Source organism: Perissodus microlepis, chromosome 19, assembly GCF_051167445.1.
Source record: "Perissodus microlepis isolate ML-2025 ecotype Zambia chromosome 19, ASM5116744v1, whole genome shotgun sequence".
Classification (NCBI taxonomy): Eukaryota; Metazoa; Chordata; class Actinopteri; order Cichliformes; family Cichlidae; genus Perissodus; species Perissodus microlepis.
In genome coordinates, this window is record NC_140479.1 from 7,433,795 (window position 1) to 7,452,484 (window position 18,690).

The 18,690-nt window shown below is 49.7% G+C and overlaps 1 protein-coding gene across 3 annotated transcripts in view; it reads left to right on the forward strand.

Moving 5' to 3' along the window:
- Nucleotides 1–405: 405 nt before the first annotated feature.
- ccdc88c (coiled-coil and HOOK domain protein 88C) overlaps nucleotides 406–18,690 on the forward strand; it is a 43,435-nt gene continuing 25,150 nt past the window's right edge. Inside the window, exons 1-10 of one of the 3 annotated variants that reach the window (XM_084913843.1) lie at nucleotides 406–1,062; nucleotides 3,694–3,806; nucleotides 5,881–5,989; nucleotides 13,393–13,462; nucleotides 14,195–14,253; nucleotides 15,441–15,524; nucleotides 16,156–16,299; nucleotides 16,683–16,909; nucleotides 17,423–17,504; nucleotides 18,455–18,613. In XM_084913843.1, the coding sequence (XP_084769969.1) occupies nucleotides 1,003–1,062; nucleotides 3,694–3,806; nucleotides 5,881–5,989; nucleotides 13,393–13,462; nucleotides 14,195–14,253; nucleotides 15,441–15,524; nucleotides 16,156–16,299; nucleotides 16,683–16,909; nucleotides 17,423–17,504; nucleotides 18,455–18,613 (1,107 nt within the window). In that variant the 5' untranslated portion in view covers nucleotides 406–1,002. Of the gene's footprint in view, nucleotides 1,063–3,693; nucleotides 3,807–5,880; nucleotides 5,990–13,392; nucleotides 13,463–14,194; nucleotides 14,254–15,440; nucleotides 15,525–16,155; nucleotides 16,300–16,682; nucleotides 16,910–17,422; nucleotides 17,505–17,536; nucleotides 18,354–18,454; nucleotides 18,614–18,690 lie in introns of those variants that run through there. The other 2 variants (XM_084913842.1, XM_084913844.1) reach the window with 2 other exon arrangements.

Sequence of the window (18,690 nt, forward strand, 5' to 3'; positions counted from 1 at the left end):
TACTGGAATAATTAAGTAAAACAAACAAAAAACAAACAAACAAACAGACAATATAACTGGCAAATAAAGACTTAAAAAAAATTCCTGAAATAAAGAAATAATGCAAAGGAAAAGATCAAATAAACACAAAATGATTTGTAAATGTAAATTATAATTGTAATAAATAGGTAAATTAACAGGGCTCATGTCACGTGTTGTGATTTTATTACGATGTCTGTATTTGATTTTTAAGGCATTTTAATTTGTCCATTATTGGCAGTTTGTGTCCTCCATACATTTCCCTCCTCGGGGAGGTCTCCATCTTGTTCTGTCTGAACTCTTTGATTCGGTCTGTTGGTGACGTCAGACAAAGAGTAAATTTGGTCTGTTATTGGCAGATTTCCTGAAAAGAGGCGGGAGCAGAGTTTGTAGTGAGCGCTGATTGGCCGGCGGGTCCGTCGGTCTGTGCTCGTGCGTGTGGCGTCTGTGGGTCAGGTTGATGGAGCGCTGTGGAGGAGAAACACGGTGAAGGTGCTGCGAGCAGCGGAAACTTTTCTGTGTGCCTCCGCTTCGCGTTTTTTCTTCGTCCCGCCTTTTTCGGCTCTTTTTCACTCACTTTACTTTCTTTTTTCAAACTTCACGGCTGTTTCTCCACTTTACGGTCCCAGTGGTGTCTCCCTGGCAACACGATCAACTGTCCTGCGAAGTTAGGGTCGGTGTTTTTACCTTCAGCGGAAAAAAACTGCTCGTTCACGCGCTGAGCTAACAGAACCGAGCCGGGACCGACGGGAGCGCGCGCAGAGGCTCTCCCAGTACTTTTTTGGTTCCGTTTCCGTTCGTGTGGCTCGGACCGGCTCTTCATCGCGAGACAATAGTGAGGGAAAGAAAGAGAGAGGGAGCTCGCGCTGGTGGCGGGGAGGGTCGATGCCTCGCGGCGCTTTGTTCTGCCCGCTGTGGAGACCTCCCGCGTGCCCGCCGCAGATACCTGCCGATCGATCGGAGTATTGATGACCGAGCAGAGCCATGGACGTCACCCTGTCCGAGCTGCTAGGCGCGTTCATGGAGTCCCCCCTGGTGGTGTGGGTGAGTGCACGCGCACACACACAGCTGTGAGTTTTGGTGCCCACGCGCTGCACACGTCAGGTGTATCTCACACACACACACACACACACACACACACACACACACACACACACACACACACACATTGATTTTGGGGAGTGAGCGGTTGGCGGAGCTTCTGGTTCGTGATTGTGGGACTTTCCAGGTGTTACACAGAAAAGTTCACGCACTGTTTTCCAGAGCACATTTTAATCTGAAAAGAGTTTGAAGGACTTCCGGTCAGTCTGAGCTTCAGGGGTGATTTGAGTTCCTGAAGAAGCTGCAGAGACCAGGAGAAGCTTCCGGATGTTTCACCTGAGCTCACCTCATCACACCTTTAACAGAAACACACAGAGCACAAGCCAAGCACTCAGCATCTCTGAGAATCCGCACAGACGGAGCAGATGTGCGAGTGGACCAGGACCAGGACCAGGAATGAAACCAGGAACAGAGCCAGGATCATGATCAGGGTTGAGACCAGGAACAGGACCCAGAGCTGGACCTGGACCAGGGTCATGGCCTGGTCCTGGGGTTCCTGCAGGGTTCAGGTGGATCGATGATAGCTTCAGTTCGTGGATGTGAAGAAGCCCGCTGGCTGGCCTGGTGTCGGCCCATCAGCCAGTTTTCCCTGCATGAGCAGCGGATTCAGACTCTGCAGCTGTAGCCTGAGCACCGCTCTGCTGGGAGTATCCGGAAATTCACGGCCAAGTTTTAGGAATTAAAAACTGAAAGTTTCCAGAAAAAGTCCAGACAGATACTAAAAATCCAGCATGAAGCCACATCTGCAGACATGTTTGGATCTGGATCAGAACCAGGGTCTGGGTCTGGTCCTGGAGTTCCTTGAACCCTTGGATGTGTCGGTGAAAGTGTCCCTGTGTCACTTTCCCACCGTGTCACTTCCTGATCAGAGTTTCTGTCCAGCACAGACGGGCACAATGGTTGGCTGAGCCGGCAGGTCAACAGGAAATGAGGGCACAGGGAAGCGGGAACAGTCCGGTGGACCCAGACTGACTGTCGGAAATCCTTCGCGGCTTCATGAAGCTCCAGATGTTTCAGCGGTGATGGTTTGGGCTGTTCTCAGGTCAGTGATGGAGAAATGGAAACATCTGGACGACAGCAGAAACTGCAGATGTGCTTCAGCTCTCGCAGATGCCCCAGTGACCCCTGCACGTGCACTGATGCCTCTGTGGGAGGGTCTTCTTACAGCCAATCACGTGTAAAAACTCGATTGGTCGATCATTTCCTGTGTTGGATGTTTCAAGAGCTGCGGGGTGTCATTAACACTAAAGTGTTTGCTCCTGCTATCCCGGAACATTCTTAAAGCAGAGGCAAATTTAAGTTGGACTACTTAATGTAGTCCCAAAAAAACCCGGTTCATGGTGATTTTATCGCCGTGGTGATGATGTTCCTCTGATGGCTCCAGATGTTTGGACTGGAATCATCTCTGAAGCTTTTTGGAGGCAGGTCAGAGGCTGGGACGGCCAGCGGAGCTGTCAGCTGCTACTATCTGTGGCGCTTCCTGTTGAGCTGTCGGCTCAGCCAACCATTGTCCCGTGGGCGGAAACTCGGATCAGGAGGTGACACGGTGGGACTGTGGTTTGGCTTCCAGCAGAGCCTCAGTGAGCGCGTGCAGGGCGTTCCTCGCCATTACTCGAGTGAGTAATGCTTAAAAAAACATGGAATCCACTCATTCAAGCCGGCTTGTCTCCGTGAGTCTGCACGCTGTCATTTAGACCCTGAGCCGCCGCCACAGCCAAGGTCTGTGACATTAGAGCCCCTATTTAATGTGTCACAGCACCGTGACCTTTGACCCTGCTCAGCCTGGCTGCAGGCATTAGAATGTCTCAAACTGGAGAAGACGAGAACAAACTGCTGTTTAATACCAACGTGATCATAAGAGACTCCAGGAGAACAAAGCGCACGTCACCTGCTCGGGACGCCCGAATCACCCGGCGCCTCCTCGGGCCCAGGCGGAGAGCTCGGCTCTGTAGATATGACCTAAACCCCGTCAGCCTCCACTTCCTGCTCACTGAGTCACATGGTCACATCCAATAACCAGTCTAATTATGACATTTGTGTTTCTCCGTGTCTGAGCTGTTCTCCTCATTAAAAGTGAAACGATTTCCTCACAGTCAGCGTCAGAGGCTTTTATGACCATGGAGCTGGTTTCAGAGGCCCCTCCCGTCACACACATACCCCACCTCTACCACAGAAAGGTGGAGATTCACAGAGGAGCAGAGATGCCAAACTGTGCCGTCCTTCAGCCCGGTGTTTAGATTACAGCTGAGGATGATGATGATGTAAAGATGACAGGCAGCCTGAGAGCAGCGGCAGCACTCGGGAAGCTGCCTGCTCAGGTGTGTCCAGGTGGTTCAAACATGGAAAATGGGGAAGATTTTATTTTTATTCCTTGTTACTTGACTTGTTTTGCTGCTGGTGGAACGGCTCCTTTAAATGAGCCAGAAAAGCATAAAATGGGGCAAAGTTTGAGCTCTGAAACTCAGACAGGTGTTGAGTTTATTTCAAACTCACCTCTGTGTTTCTCATAGTTTGGTTTTTAAATGTGAGATCTTTTAAAGCTGCAGACAGTTGATGTTCTGATTCTGCCCTCAGGTGCGGACGCTGGGCCCGCTGGGGTCAGGTGACGGCGCCGGCTCAGACGAGCGACTCAGCATGTTCATGGAGCTGGTGGACGGCGTCTTCCTGCACAAGATCATGACACACATGTAGGTGGCAGCGAGCGCGTTCATTTGCATGAGTCAGTCAAAACTGCCGAGTGTTTCTGGTGGTTTTTGCCTGTGCGTGTGTGTGTCTGTGCGTGCGTGTGTGTGAGTACATAAGGGGGTAAGAGAGGTAATCCTGTGTTTCCTGTGTGTGTCTGTGCGAGTGTATTTGTGCAACCACATCCTGAGTTTCAGGTTCAGACTTCACAGCCAGATGTGCTGCTCGGCGCTGAAGCACTTCACAGAGTTGTCGTCATCTGCAGCCTCAGAGCACAGATCAGGTCAGCTAGACTGAGGTCCAGGAATTAGACCGAGCTGTGTGTGATGGGCAGAGGCTTGTAGGCTGTGGGCATTCAGGAGAAAGAGTAGAAGCATCGATCAGAGAGCAGGTGCGGCGCCTCAGTGACTCGTACTGTCACTGCAGCCGTCACCAGCCGAGGCGCTCGTGCAGGCTGATCCACTCATTAGAAAACCCTGACAGGCTGAAGTCGTGGTTAAAGTTCGCTTATTGACAGCAGCTGCAGGAGCTGATCGCAGCCGTGACTGGAAGGAGAGACGGCACGGCTGCACACACTCATTCAGATGAGCCCAGCTCACGTCTGACAGGATGTCCAGAGGTGGTGCAGCTGGGTGGTGTTATGTAATGATGGCAGAAATCGACTTTTCAGTATCTGCCTTTCAAACCTCGAACATTTAGAGTCTTGTTTCCCCACAGAGCTGCAGGGAGGAGTGTGTTTGTGGGGCTGGTTACTGGGTTTACTGGTTTGTGTTTCTGGGATTTATTGAAATTAAAAAGAGAAAACAGCAGCAGACTCATCCTTCATGTGCTGATAATCCTCTGTGTGGGACGCCCCCCTGACCCGATCGCACCACATGTTCATGTTAGTTATTGTTGTCGGTTATTGTCCCCAGGAACGACGATAATCGCGCTATTGTTCTCAACGGCGAGGGTCGGCTGGGCCCAGGGGGGGTGGTTGGGGCTTCATGGGAAACTGGGTTACAGAGGAGCAGTGAGGAGTATGAAAGGAGACGTTAGAGAGTCTGCGGAGCCGTCGGCTGTTAAATCACTGAGTTCTCCACAGAAACCTGCAGCTAGTTTAACGAGGTCTGCGGAGCCGGCCGAGAGTCGAGGTGGAGATGGTCTAATGTCGTGGAAAAAATGAGCTCACGGTTCAGAGCGAGCTGCTGAGAGATGCCGGAGTCAGTGAGGTCGGAGCTTCAGTTATGAAAGAAGCTCGTTCCCCTCTTCGTTTATACCCCGAACGTGTCAGCGTGGATCGGCACTGCTCGCTTCCAGCTCCTCGTTTTTATTCTCCGACTCTGTCAGAGCAGCTTTGCATGACTCACCGCTCAGAATAATCCTCCTTTATCTGATAGTGGCCCTCACAGCCTCTCACCACATCCTCTGTCGGAATCAAGCTCTTTTAGCCCCTCCCTCTTTAACAACGTGTTCTTCTGATTAGCTGCCAGCAGGTGGGTGGGGCAGTTAGGCCCTCCTTGTGACATCATCCAGATCTAAGAGTGTAAAAAGCTGTGATAAACAGCATGTTTGGAGCATTCTGCAGAGAGCCACCTCCTCCTGTGACAGTTGGTCGGAGTAGTGTTTGTCCCGCCTCTGCTGCACTCTGATTGGACGGCTGAGTGAGATGTGACCTTAAACTTCTTTTAAGGTGTCTGCCGCCTGACAAGATCTGCTGGAGGAAAGCTGAGGTGGTGGGACAGAGACCCCTGCAGAAAGCTCAGTCTGAGTGACTGAAAACACGACATTTAAATCAGCTTTTAATCAGTTACACCTGATTCTCTGTGAGGGTTTAATGAATAATCACATGTGAAGTCCTCGCTGCGCTGTGAGACCGGCCATCTTCACGCGTCACACTGACACGATGACAGCGACAGGAGGTCAGACAGACCGACAGCGGGACACGCCCCCTATTCACATGCTAATCAGGCTCCGTGCAGGGAAATGCCTGCGCCATGGTTACCCGAAACTTGTGTGTGTGTGTGAGATGATCTTTGTCCCAAACAGCCACAAACGTCAGCCTCAGCGCTCCTCTGGTGTGTTTATTTGTCTCCATAGCGACCCGAGCCCCACCAATCAGAGGCTGAACAAGAACGTGAACAATGATGTGTCGCTGCGCCTTCACAACCTGGCAGTTCTCACCAGACACATCAGGACGTACTACCAGGTACACACACACACACACACACACACACACACACACACACACACGCAGTCCCAGCAGGAAGTGATGCAGGAAGTGCGTTCACTGGAAGCTGGTTTAGAGTGTTGACCTTTCAGCACTGCTTCATCGGTGTGCATGCTGTGGCAGACTGACAGGTGAGGTTTACCTGTGTCAGAGCAGCAGTGGCTGAACAAGGACACGGAGTGTGTGTGTGTGTGTGTGTGAAGTACAGCCCTGCGTGCATGTTTGTGTGTTTTCTATAAATCAGAGATCAGCTCAGATGGAGCTGATTTGGCTGAACAGCTTCACATCCTGCACGCATTCTTACACACACACGCACACACACACACACTCACTCACTCACTCACTCACTTCCTGTGTGTCGTCTGGATTATGTGACTGTATTTTTTCCGAGAGCTGTTAACATTGTTGAAACTGAAGTTTATTTTTGAGTTTCTGCTTTTATTACAGAGGATTGTTGTCTGTGTGTGCGTGAGGCCTTCAGTTGCTCGCCTATGAAAACAATGCAGAATAAGCGACTGCAGCAGGTCTGTAATGATTTGATTCCCAGCCTTCGTGGCTCGTTCATCCCGTGGCTCATCACAGGAAGTGGAAGCACCTGTGTGACTGTGCAGACCTGCTAAAATAACTTCTGCCAGGAAGCAGCAGACACGTTTGCATCCTACAGGCTCCAAACTGGACCTGAGCAACCTCCTTTGGCTCCTGTGGAGGGACCACGGTGTTCCCAACCCAGCAGAGAGATCTCTCCAGCTGACCCAGGGTCTGCCTCGGGGCGTCCTAAAGAAAGGAGCAGGAAGTGCTGTCAGGTCCTGAAAGCTCTGAGCCAGATACCTCTGCTAGGTAACAGTCAGGTTTCAGGTCCTCCAGTGTTAAATATAATACAGCTGGAACTGATTGTTGGGAGTTTGTCATGAGCACACATGCATCATCTGCATACGCTGATGTCTCCGGCTGTGACCTGCAGGTCTGCGGGTGACGGCGCACCGTTTGTCCTTTTTCAGACTGAAGCTGCTGATGGAAACGTTACTGTTGGTCTGTTTTCAGCAGCTGGCTGAACACAAAGAGGCTGTTTGTGAAACAGCTGCGATCGTGGGGCGATCGCGGCTCAAGAGTTGGGAGTTCGCCTTGTAATCGGAAGGTTGCCGGTTCGAGCCCCGGCTTGGACAGTCTCGGTCGTTGTGTCCTTGGGCAAGACATTTCACCCGTTGCCTACTGGTGGTGGTCAGAGGGCCCGGTGGCGCCAGTGTCCGGCAGCCTTGCCTCTGTCAGTGCGCCCCAGGGTGGCTGTGGCTACAATGTAGCTGCCATCACCGGTGTGTGAATGTGAGTGAATGGGTGGATGACTGGATGTGTAAAGCGCTTTGGGGTCCTTAGGGACTAGTAAAGCTCTTTACAAATACAGGCCATTTACCATTTACAGCTGCGACTGAGCGATCAGAGCTCCTCGTTTTCATACAGCCGAGCTTACTGAGGATCAGCCTCCATCGTTCTCTGTGTGACACACACACGCAGGTTTGGGAGGCTCCACATAGAGTGAAGTGTCCCATCGATGATGCCCTCCTGCAGCGGCTGCAGGTGCTGTTTGAAGGGTCTGGGTCGGGTCTGGGTCTCTGGCTAGTCTTAGATGCTGATGGGTGTTTAGGATGAGCTGATGTTTGCAGTGAGATCGTGCTGTGCGACCTCCATCTGTCCACAGGAAGTGTTTCAGATGGAGGTCAATGGACTTTAATGAGTTTTAATAAAGTTTTGGTGTTTGAATAGGGAATGACCACGAAGAGGCCACACCCCCGACAGACACTTTACTTTTATTCTGAGATGGATTTCATTTTTAACTTTGTGCTAATTGGACCGTGTATGAAGTTGTGTCTGGATCTGTGCGCTCTTTGTGACCTCAGCAGTTCTACTTCCTGTAAGGAGAAAACAGCGATGGAGGTGTGGCCACGGTCATCTGCTGGTCTTTGGGTCCAGGTTAATAAACGAGGGCTGAGACACTTCAAAGCTGTCGTACGATTTCTGTTCCCTTTAAACAGCTGAAGGAATAAAAACAAAACATTTACTGAGTAAATGAAACGAAACCCACAAAAACACGACAAAATAATTATGAATGAATCCAATCCTATAAAAACAGTTTGGTGTGTGTGCGCGCGTGTCTTTGGGCAGGACAGAGTTAATCTGCTGCCTTTTCAAACATCTTTTAAAAATCTGAGCACAAACACACCTCGGATGATAATATGAAGTCAATAAGCTTTAGAGAGCAGGATCAGCTGCAGCACACGGACACACAAACACGCATGCGCACACACCTCCAGCTGTTCGTGTGGAGCTGGGCGTCGGCTTTGTCCTAATTAGATGAAGTCCCAGCAGATGCAGACTGGCCTGCTGAGTCGTGTGTGTGTGTGTGTGTGTGTGGGGGGCTCAGTAAGCTGATATCTGGAGCTCTGTTGTGTCTTTGCTGTTTCTCTGCCTGACTGTGTCCACAGTTATTGATCTGTTTATCAATAAAAAATGAATCAGTGAAAATACAAAGACGACTCTTTGTGTCTGAAACTGGTTCAAAGGTTAAAGGTCCTCTCACCCTGAGAGGTCATTTATGTACAGGTACAGGTGACCTCCTCGCCGTCAGCTGATCTATATAATGTGCTCTAACTTCATTTCACGAGGCCGTGTGTGTTCAGCAGATCTCTGAGTTTCTCAGGGCTGAAACATGCAGACTAAAGGCCGGCTCGTCTGTCCCAGAGCCTGGGTCACCTGGGTCACCTGCAGCAGTTTGATGTCTGTGACGTAAGCAGAAAGCAGCTGCTGCCTGATCTTTGATCTGTTTCTGATCATTTGCTACAGGAAACCTCACAAAGTGCATTCTGGGTAAAGTTTAAAGCCTCGTATCAGCCTGTGGGAGAGGTGCGTGCTCAGAGCGAGTGGGAGCACATGAAAGGTCTCCTTTTACCTGCATCCACAGACCAGGATCATCTTCATCTCCTTCTGGCTCAAAATAATTTCCAGGATCAGAATCAACACTGTGAATGCAGCTAGTGTCTGTGAAAAGGAGGACCCGATCACAGGGATCAATCACCTGATCAGGAGCTGAATCAGCGCTGCTCTGTTTTTATGAGAAACGTGTACACAAACTGTTTATTATGTACAGGAGAGCGCGTTTCTGTAACTCACCTGCATCGTTAGGGGCGTGGCCTCTGACAGGTAGCTGCTAACTGAACCTCTGGACTGTGTTTGTGCTGCGGTGGTGTTTCCTGTGTGCGATGTGATCACATCGGCTTTATTAATGTTTTACGTGGTCTGAGGTCAGAGTCCATCCTAAGTTTGGCCCTCAGCCTAGTTTCAAAGGTCACGACCGGTAAACAGCCGGTGGGAGAGCGTGACGCCTCTGAAGTGTGAGGCTGTGGTGACAGAAGTTTTAATTCTTCTGCAGTAACGCAAGCAGCCCTCCTCCCCCCCTCCCCTCTCACTTTACCCTCCTCGGTTACCGTGGGAACTCCAGAACAAAGGCCTCAGCCTACAGTCTAGCATGTTTGGAACTCCATATCCTCTGCCCTACTTTATATACACACACACACACACACACACACACACACACACACACACACACACACACACACAGCTTTTCCTGACAGTAACAATAAAACACTGACAAAGTGTCTGAGCATGCTGGGTGTGTGTGTGTAAGGTCAGGCTGCAGGGTAACCAGAGGGCAGTTTCTGATTGTTGTCTACTTTTGTGTGCGCGCTGTATGTGTTTTGGTAATTTGTGTGTGTTTGTGTTTTCTCAGACTGTCATCTGGTGAGAGACACCGCTCACGTTAACGTGTGAAAACAAACAAAAGTCGCTTTTTTCTTTGTTTACCTCCAGCGTGTATGGAGGACCAAAACTGCCAACTTAAAAATCATGAGTTTAAAATTAAACAAAAATGCTAAAAGTTAAAAACTCAGTAAGTGAACAAAGATTCCAGTAAATATAAAAAAAGTAAATATTTTATTTTAAAATGATATTTATGTTAAATTTAATCATTTATGCAGTATTTTTAATTTAATTTTGAAAAACTTGTTTTTGAATAAATCTATCAAATATTATTGCTAATATTTTAAGGTTCTTTATGAAACTTGTTATTTTTTTACTCGTTTTTTTTATTATGTATAAACTTTTTTCATCAGTTTTTTCTATTGTTTTTATTTATCTTGTGTTTGTGGGTTTGTCTCAGTATTTATCTTCTCACTGTGTTTCTTTTTTACATTTGCTCGTTATTTTTCTGTTTCACTATGCAAATGATGGGCGTCACTCGAAGCGTGTCATGAGCTCAAGAATAAACTTATAAATAAAAGAAAACTACATTTAAATGGAAAAAGAAAAAATGTTAAATTATATATTAAATTTAATGAAATAAATAATTTGTATATATATAAAATAAATAATGGATGATATATTAAATGGCTGCATTTTGGGTTTTTTGGGCTGATTATTTATTTTTAAATGTATGTTTTGGTCCTCCGTACAGTAACCCTGCCATTAAGTGTTTCAGTGACGTAAGCTGAAGCATTTAATTTGTTCCTGGTGAGAAACAAACTAATTAACCAGACTAGTTTTTACCTCTTTTTCTCCTGTCAGATGAATCAGATTAATTTTAGTATATTATAGTGACGCTGCGTTTAAATGACAGCCTGAGGAAACGGACTTCTGAGCTTCACAGGAGTGTGCAGACAGTTTCGGGTTGTCGTTAGAAATGAGCTGTGATGCTGCGTTAAAGTTGTAAACCGACTGTCGCTGTCAGAGTTTTGTTTGAGGAGGTCTCCTTTGTCCTCGAGGTTAAACTTCACGCTCCGCTGAGCTTCGCCCGGTCTTTGCTGTCGCACTGCAGTGTCTGATGGTGGTTTTCCTTCTTCACTTTCTGTAGTAAACTTGTTCTGCGGCTCCAGCAGCGCTGAGACTTGGTGGAGCTTTTATTTTCCGCTGCATCGAGCACTTTTTCTGTCCCGCTGAGGTCTGTGGCCTGCAGACTCTGCTGGCACGTTTCATTGAAGTCTGGTCTGTGCTTTGCATTTTAAATTGGTGAGAATTTGTTGGAACGCAGACGCCGGCGGCCCGGGAGAAGTCGGCTCTCTCGTTGGCAGCCACAGTTTCATTGATCTGGGATTAGAAACGTGAGCCCAGTGTGTCAGCAGGCCGAGGATTGAGGCCTGTTAAATGGGTCAGTGCTGCCGGCTGCATCGATCTCATGTCAGAGATCCTGCTGCGGACGAGATCGTGATTCGAGTTAAAACTCTCACGGCTGAAACGCTTCAATCAGACTGCAGCCACGATGTGTTTGTGTGTTTTTATTCATTTGTGTATTTAACGGGACGATGCTTTGAGCTGGATGTCAGTAGGATCAGCAAGCACGACTAACTTGCAGATTTGTTCCTGGTGTAACTTGTAAACTTGAGCTTTATGAAAACAGACAAAAGGAAAGCTGATGTGTGTGAGTGTGTGTGTGTGTGTGTGTGTGTGTGTGTGTGTGTGTGTGTGAGAGTCGGTGAGTCTGTCACATTCAGGATAAAGACAGAAGCTCACGCTGCAGACAGACAGATGGTGGCCAGGACACATGTTTTATTCATGCTGTAGAGTGTGTGTGTGAGTGTGAGTGTGTGTGTGTGTGTGTGTGTGAGAGAGAGCAGGCAGCCTGGGTGGCTCTCATGTTACCTGTACAGACCAGTGTAACATTACCTGCAGGCACCTCAACGCTGTAGCACAGCTGACTGTGTGTGTGTGTGTTTGTGTGTGTGTTCGTGGTAAAATGCGGTCCTGCAGACACCTACTGTACCTCTGGTCATCATCAGCTCAGCTTACCTGTGGTGTGCGTCAAACTCAGATAAACCTCCCCCTGACCCCTGGTGACCCCAAAGTCCTAGCTGTTGATTTAAACAGTGATCTTAAATTTGGAGGGCACTGAGACACTTCCTGTCTGTTCTGTGCCGTCTCGCCACAGACGTTAACCAGGCCGGTCACTGATAACAAACATAACTCAACCCCGAGCGACAGTACATGTGATGATGTTGTTAATCAGTGATGCACATTCCTGACCAAAAGTACAAGAACGAACTTTTCTCTGGAAGCTCAGAGACACCTCAGACTGTCTCTGCCACAGATGTGGAGTCATGTGACCTGCTGTGTATTTGTTTTAAAGAGGTTTCTTCCTGGAAATGTCGTCTTTCTCCACGCTGTACTGTCGAGCGCCTGGCAGCCATATTTTCTTCTTCTTCTGTTGTAGCTGCCTGCTGTCCCGTCACACCATCGACAGACTCCACCTGCAGACCATCTCGATCGTCTCCTTTACTGAAACCAAAGTTGGAGCTGATGCAGGGGCACGGGAACCTTTCTGAATTTCCCGTGCACTTCATCTCCTCCGTGTGCTTCTGCAACAGCTGCAGGTCCTGGTTCTGGTCGAGGATCTGTGGACCAGAACCAGGACCAACGTATCAGCTGCAGGCCGACGTGTGAACGTGGAAATGCTCAGTTCCTTCTGTCAGAGCTGCAGGCGTGAAAACGGCTCAGAGCATCGAGATAAACGATTCAAACTTTGTAAACTTTAATTTTTAATTAAATTTTCCACTTTTCCTGAAACGTTGGTGGATTTTAGGCTCAGCTCTGACACGTTCCCGCACACGCTGAGCTGGGGTCACATGGCAGGGTGGGGTCTGCTTTGTGCTATCAGTGCCAGGCTGTGGATAAATGTGTGTGTGTGTGAGACACCGGGCAGGTTTGGATGGATTGCTGCTGACAGCCACTTCCCTCCTCCTGTAAACACTCCGATCAGGACGTTTCCCTGTCAGCCCTCCTCTGACCTGATGAAGGCCCACCTCCTCCACCTCCTCTGCTCTGCTTTGAAAAGTGTTCATATTAAATCTGTGTGAGTCTGTGTGTGTGTCTCTGTGTCTGTGTGTGTGTGAGTGTGGGACAGTGTTCTGGAATGGAAAGCATTCCCTCCTCATGGGCTTTTTGTTTCATGACACACACTTTGTCAGCAGCAGGGTGTTTCCTGTTGGCTGACTGCTCACACACACACACACACACACACACACACACACACACACACACACACACACACACAGGTGTGTGTTTCTGATTTCATGAAGCACAAACCGAGAGACTGAAGCTTGTACCTGTGAATGAAGCTGGTCCTCCTAGGCACACTGGATCACACGTTAGCCTCTGCAGGACTCACTGACATGTTAATATTTATAAAAAGCAGAAATATTAAAACCTTTATTTTGGCGGTGGGAACATGTGAAAGGTCTGAACGTGGATCCACCCACCGCCTCATTGCTAAGCACGCTTTGTTTCCTGATGTGATGTCATCATCGTCACTGTAATGATACTTTTCCTTCTTTGCTCGGTCACAGGACACGCTGCAGCAGCTGATCGTCATGCCGCTGCCCAACATCCTCTGCATCGCCAAGGACCCGATATCAGGTAACGCTTACGTCGACACACCTTCCCAGGTGAATGTACCTCCACACGCTGATCAAAGCGCCCGACCAGCGCAGTGAAGATAAACTTAGGTCAGTCCAGTTAGGATCAGAAAACACGCGAGTCCATCTCACCTGCGCAGGTGCAGCAGGCGGTGCTCATCCCTCCAAACTTTGTCCCAGCTGCTAGAACGAGACCGCCCGCTGCTCCGGGGCGGCTCGTCCATACGCGCCACCCGTATGGTGTCCTCGCAGTGAGGAGAGCTGAGACGCTCAAACGCACTGAGCATCTGTGCACAGAGATCAGCTGATCACACACCTGAGGCCAGGCTGTGCTGACAGGTGACCGTGTGCAGACGGTTTCATTAGACACACTCATCAAGTCCAGGGGTCCCAAATTCTGGAGGTTTCCTGGGAAAACAGGGGTGTTAGTGTGTGTGTGCGTGTGCCTGTGTGTGTGTGTGTGTGTGTGTGACAGATTTGTGTAGCTTTCGTGCTTTAAGCCTCGTCTTTACAGACTCACCTGTGGTGACATCAGCCCTTCGCTCTGCTGAAGATGCAGGATTTAAACCAGAGTGTGTGATTGAAAAGTGGTTTGTATTTATTTCTCAGTTGTTCTCAGAGGTCGGACGGCGTGACCGCCGCACCTCGCTGCTGCTGTGGCGTGAAATCATGGTGCCGTGTATCGAGCCGTGGCGTGACTGTAACCACGAGTTTCTCTGTTTTGTTCCCTCAGCAAAGAGCATGGAGGAACTGAAGAGGCTTTTGTTGCTGATTCTGGGCTGTGCTGTGCAGGTAACACACACACACACACACACACACACACACACACACACACACACACACACACACACACACACACACACACACAGCCTCTCCCAGGAATCGTGTTTGTGTGTGTGTCGTTTTGCATGTCTGAGCACAGTCGTCGCTTCGTGTTCCTGCTGACGAGGCCTGGACTGGATGTGGGCGGGGCTTCTCGCTCTTTTAAACACCAGTCAGTTGTTTTTCTGTTAACCCCGTGGATCCTGATCACAGTCAGGTTATTTAGCGTGTTGCTGGAAGCCGCTCCTCCCTGGAAGTGATTTATCCAGATGTGTCGAGCTGAGTTTACCTGTGCTGACAGGTGGGCTCAGTCTGTTCAGCTCTCCCATCACTCTGAATGCAGCTTCCTAATTTCCCTCCCCCTTTGTCTCCCTCCCTCCCCCCTCCCCTCCCCCTTTGTCTCCCTCCCTCCCTGCACTTGCTCGACTGGTTCCCAGGAAGAGGAAGGCCGTGAGGGGAACAGGGAGGGAGGATAAACCACAGGGAAATGATGTTGTTGTTGCATTAAATAGCTGTGACCCCGCCCTGCAGACACACACCTGACAACTAACGGTAGAAGCACATCAGTGAGGATGACGCTGCCCTCAGCCCTGTACCTGCTAACGTTCACCTGCACACCTGCCTCCTCCCACCTGAAGCTTTATGCTTTGAGTTCTCTGAGCTTTGCTGCTGTACGTTTGACATCATCAGCCCGGACGTGTCGAACACGCTGGATTTTAAAAACTGCAGTTAGTCTGTGATGTTGGGACTTTGTGCCCGACAGACGCGAGTTTAGAGCAGAAACCAAAGATTCATTTTTGTGCTTTGAATGTAAGAAAGCAGACGTGTGCACATGCAGTTACATCATCAGTGTTTACTGGGTCGTGGATATAAACTGCACAGCCCCTCACCTCCGAGTCCACCTGTTACTGACGTATTTACCATCTCGACTTTTATGTGACGTCGTCTTTTATTTACTCTTTGTGCTGTTGATGTGTAACACACACTTTCATTTTTAACTTTAGTTTTCTGACGTCTGTCATGTTGTTTTTAAAGATGCTGAATAACTAAATAACTAATAACCCACCAAACAAACAAGAGAAACAACAGCTGCTATTTGATTTTAATCCTTCATTTCCTGTGTGTGTCTGTGTGTGTCTGTGTGTGCGTCTCCTCAGTGTGAGCGTAAGGAGGAGATGATCGAGAAGATCAAGCTGCTGGACATCCAGACTCAGGCTGCCATCGTGTCTCACATCCAGGAGGTGATTAAACCTGCTGAGAGCAGCTTCACTGCTGATCACTGATCACATGGTCCTGCTGCAGCGTCTCCACCCGGGAAAGTTTGTCCCAGGTGGAGCCGCTGCAGCAGCAGCACCCTCACGTTAGTGACCCACGTCAGCCTCACAGCGTTCAGGTTAACCTGCAGACCGTCCTCTGGCGCCTCCAGGAGGACGCCACCTGCATCGAGCAGAGACGTGGCCTTCTGCTGGCGTCTGTGTCGACTGTGACGCTAAAACATCTTTGAACTTGAGTCTTTAGAAATCATTTTGTATCAATAGCAGAGGCTGAAGGGGAGGGACCCCTCAGAAACCAGCACGGGACGATCACCGTCGCCGTTTATTAGCCAACTAAACCGCTCAACCACCTGAGGAGAGGCCACACCCCTCCTCTGGTTTAGGTTTATCAGCACCAGGCTTGAACCAGAGAGCAGGTGTAACACTCACTGTGACATCATCAGCAGCAGGAAACTGTTTAGAAACTTTAAAATCTAAATTTCAGCTGCATTGTGTATGTGCGTGTGTGTGTGTGTGTGCGCGCGCGCGTGCGTGTGTGTGTGTGTGCGTGCGTGCGTGCGTGCGTGCGTGCGTGTGTGTGCGTGTGCGTGTGCATCAGGTGACCCACAACCAGCTGAATGTTCTGGACCTGTCCTGGCTGGAGGAAGGAGCAGAGATCATCCACGAGGAGCTCGAGCCTCTGTCCCGCAACATGGCGGCGTCCCTGCGGCAGCTCATCGATCAGCGCGACAAAGCCAGCGAGGTACGCTCGCAGACGCAGCTTTATACACATGTCGTCAGCGTGACGCAGACGCCGTGATGTCTGTGAACAAGGCGCTGAGTCTGAAGGTCGTGTTTAACTGAAGGAGAGAGGATAAAACTGTAACGTCTCAGAATAACGTGATTGGTCGCCTTCAATGATCCATGTGACGTTCTGTTGACGGGAGGTCACAGTTGCTCATATTCAGTGTGTGGTCAGAACGCTTGTCTCGTTAAGCTTTAAAGGACCGCAGGGTCACGTGTGAAGCTTTGATTGGACTGATCGCATCGATCTCACGTCCGTTGTTGTTGTTGACACGAGATTCAACATATTTCACCTGAAATGTTCACGTTTCCCACTCTGACACCTGCACACCTGCCTTACAGGTGATTGTGGACCTGACCCAGGAGAGGGACTACCTGTCCGGTCAGCAGCCCCAGGACGGGTGCAGGGTCCTGGGCACGATCGGCCCGGAGCACGGGCGGAGCTCCGTGGGGGCGGGAGTGAATAACGGCGGCTCGGCCAGGGCGGCGCTTTCCAAGGAAGAGAAGCAGCATCTGTCCGTGGAGCTCGCCGACACCAAAGCCAAGCTCCGCAGATACAGACAGGAGCTGTGAGTCTCTGCCTTCAAACACGTCCGTCCAATAAAGTCTGACGAGCCTGAGCTGTAATGTTTATCTCACACGAACGCTAACGAGGCTCCAGCACATCTCACAGGCTGTGTGTACACGACCACGCCGCTGTAATCACAGGGCGGAGACATGTGACTGGAGGTTAACAGCAGGCACGCCTGCGTTACTCACTGACCCAGGAAGCTCTCTGCTGAACACACTCACGTCTTTCTTATTTTTGGTCCTAAACATAACGTTTTTTTTTTTTTACATGAAGGTCAGAGCGCCGATGGTGTTTCCATAACGACGCTGACAGGACGTGTGTGTTTAACTGGTGACCGACAGGAAACAGTTTAGAGACAAACAGAGCCACGAAATCTAACACACGACCTCGACCACGTTAACCACTGAAACAGCAGAGTGCTCTCAGAGCGAGCGTGCTGTTGGCGTCAGATCACTAACGGTGTGTGTGTGTGTGTCTGTGCGTGCGTGCGTGTGTGTGTGTGTGTGTGCAGGGAGGAGAAGACGGAGCAGCTGATGGATTCGAGACATGAAGCGGAGCGTTTGGATCAGGAGCTGCAGAGACTGAAACAGGAGGTGAGAAACAGGAGTCACACATCGCTGACGCGCTGAGCCACAGAAAGCGGTCACGTGTCCGTGAGGAGCATTTCTGTGGAAGCTCGTTTTCCTGCGTGCCGGTGTGAGTCGTGCTCAGCTTTTGGGAGAATCCTCGTCTGCAAGCGGGATGCTTCCTAAAAGGAAGCAAAACCAGAGCCTGTAATTATTTAAAGATGGTCCACAGAGAGCATCCAATGTTCAACCTGAGCATTTCTTATCTGCTCACTTTGGATCTGCCATGAAGTTGTTCCTGGAGCAACAGAAAGATGGAGAAGTCGGAGCTGTGGGAACATCTGACGGCTGATGACGGGTCGGATGAGGCGAAGGTGTTCAGGGGCGGAGCTCTGTGGCGGCCTGTGAGGGCGGACGGTGACTGAATACAGGCTGGAAACATCTGGAGCAGCTGGAACCGCTCCTCAGCAGGAACGACGCTGCATCAGGTTGAAGATGAGCCCATATTCTACATAAAAGGATTGATCAGTTTGACCTTTGACCTGCTCTCTGTGGGCTGTGATTGGAGGACGGCTCTGTCCAGCTGAACATGGTTTGCACGATGGATTATTTCTAACACGGTCCTCTCACACAGCTGGGATTAGACTCACATGTAATCTGATGGAGGGTCATCCCCTTCTGCAGTGGTCTCGGTCACTTTGTCCCAGTTTGATGAACTGGTCTTGAGCACGCAGCAGAGATTAATACGTGTACAACAGGATGATGTGTAATCCTGCACGGCTTCTGCATTTAAATTACCAACAGATTACAGAGCATCAGGAGATCAGAGCGACACAACGTTTGTATAGAAGAAGTTTACGCAGGCCGCTGCTCTGGGTTCGTACAGAGTGGTTGGATGGTGGCGGCGCTTTTATCGTGAGGTTTGGATTAATAACAGGAAGGAAGTGACGATAATGTGTTCCTGTTTTATTTTTCAGAACCAGTCTCTGTCCGTTGAGGCGCGCTCCGCCCGGGTGTACCGGGACGAGGTGGACTCCATGCGGGAACGAGCCGCTCGTGTCGACCGCCTGGAGACCGAACTGAGCAGATGCAAAGAGAAGCTCAACGATGTTCACTTCTACAAAACCCGAGTGGAGGTAAAACCAGAGCGTCACACCACAGAGCAGCCTCGACATTAAAGCCACCGACAAACACCACCATCACCTCCGCACGC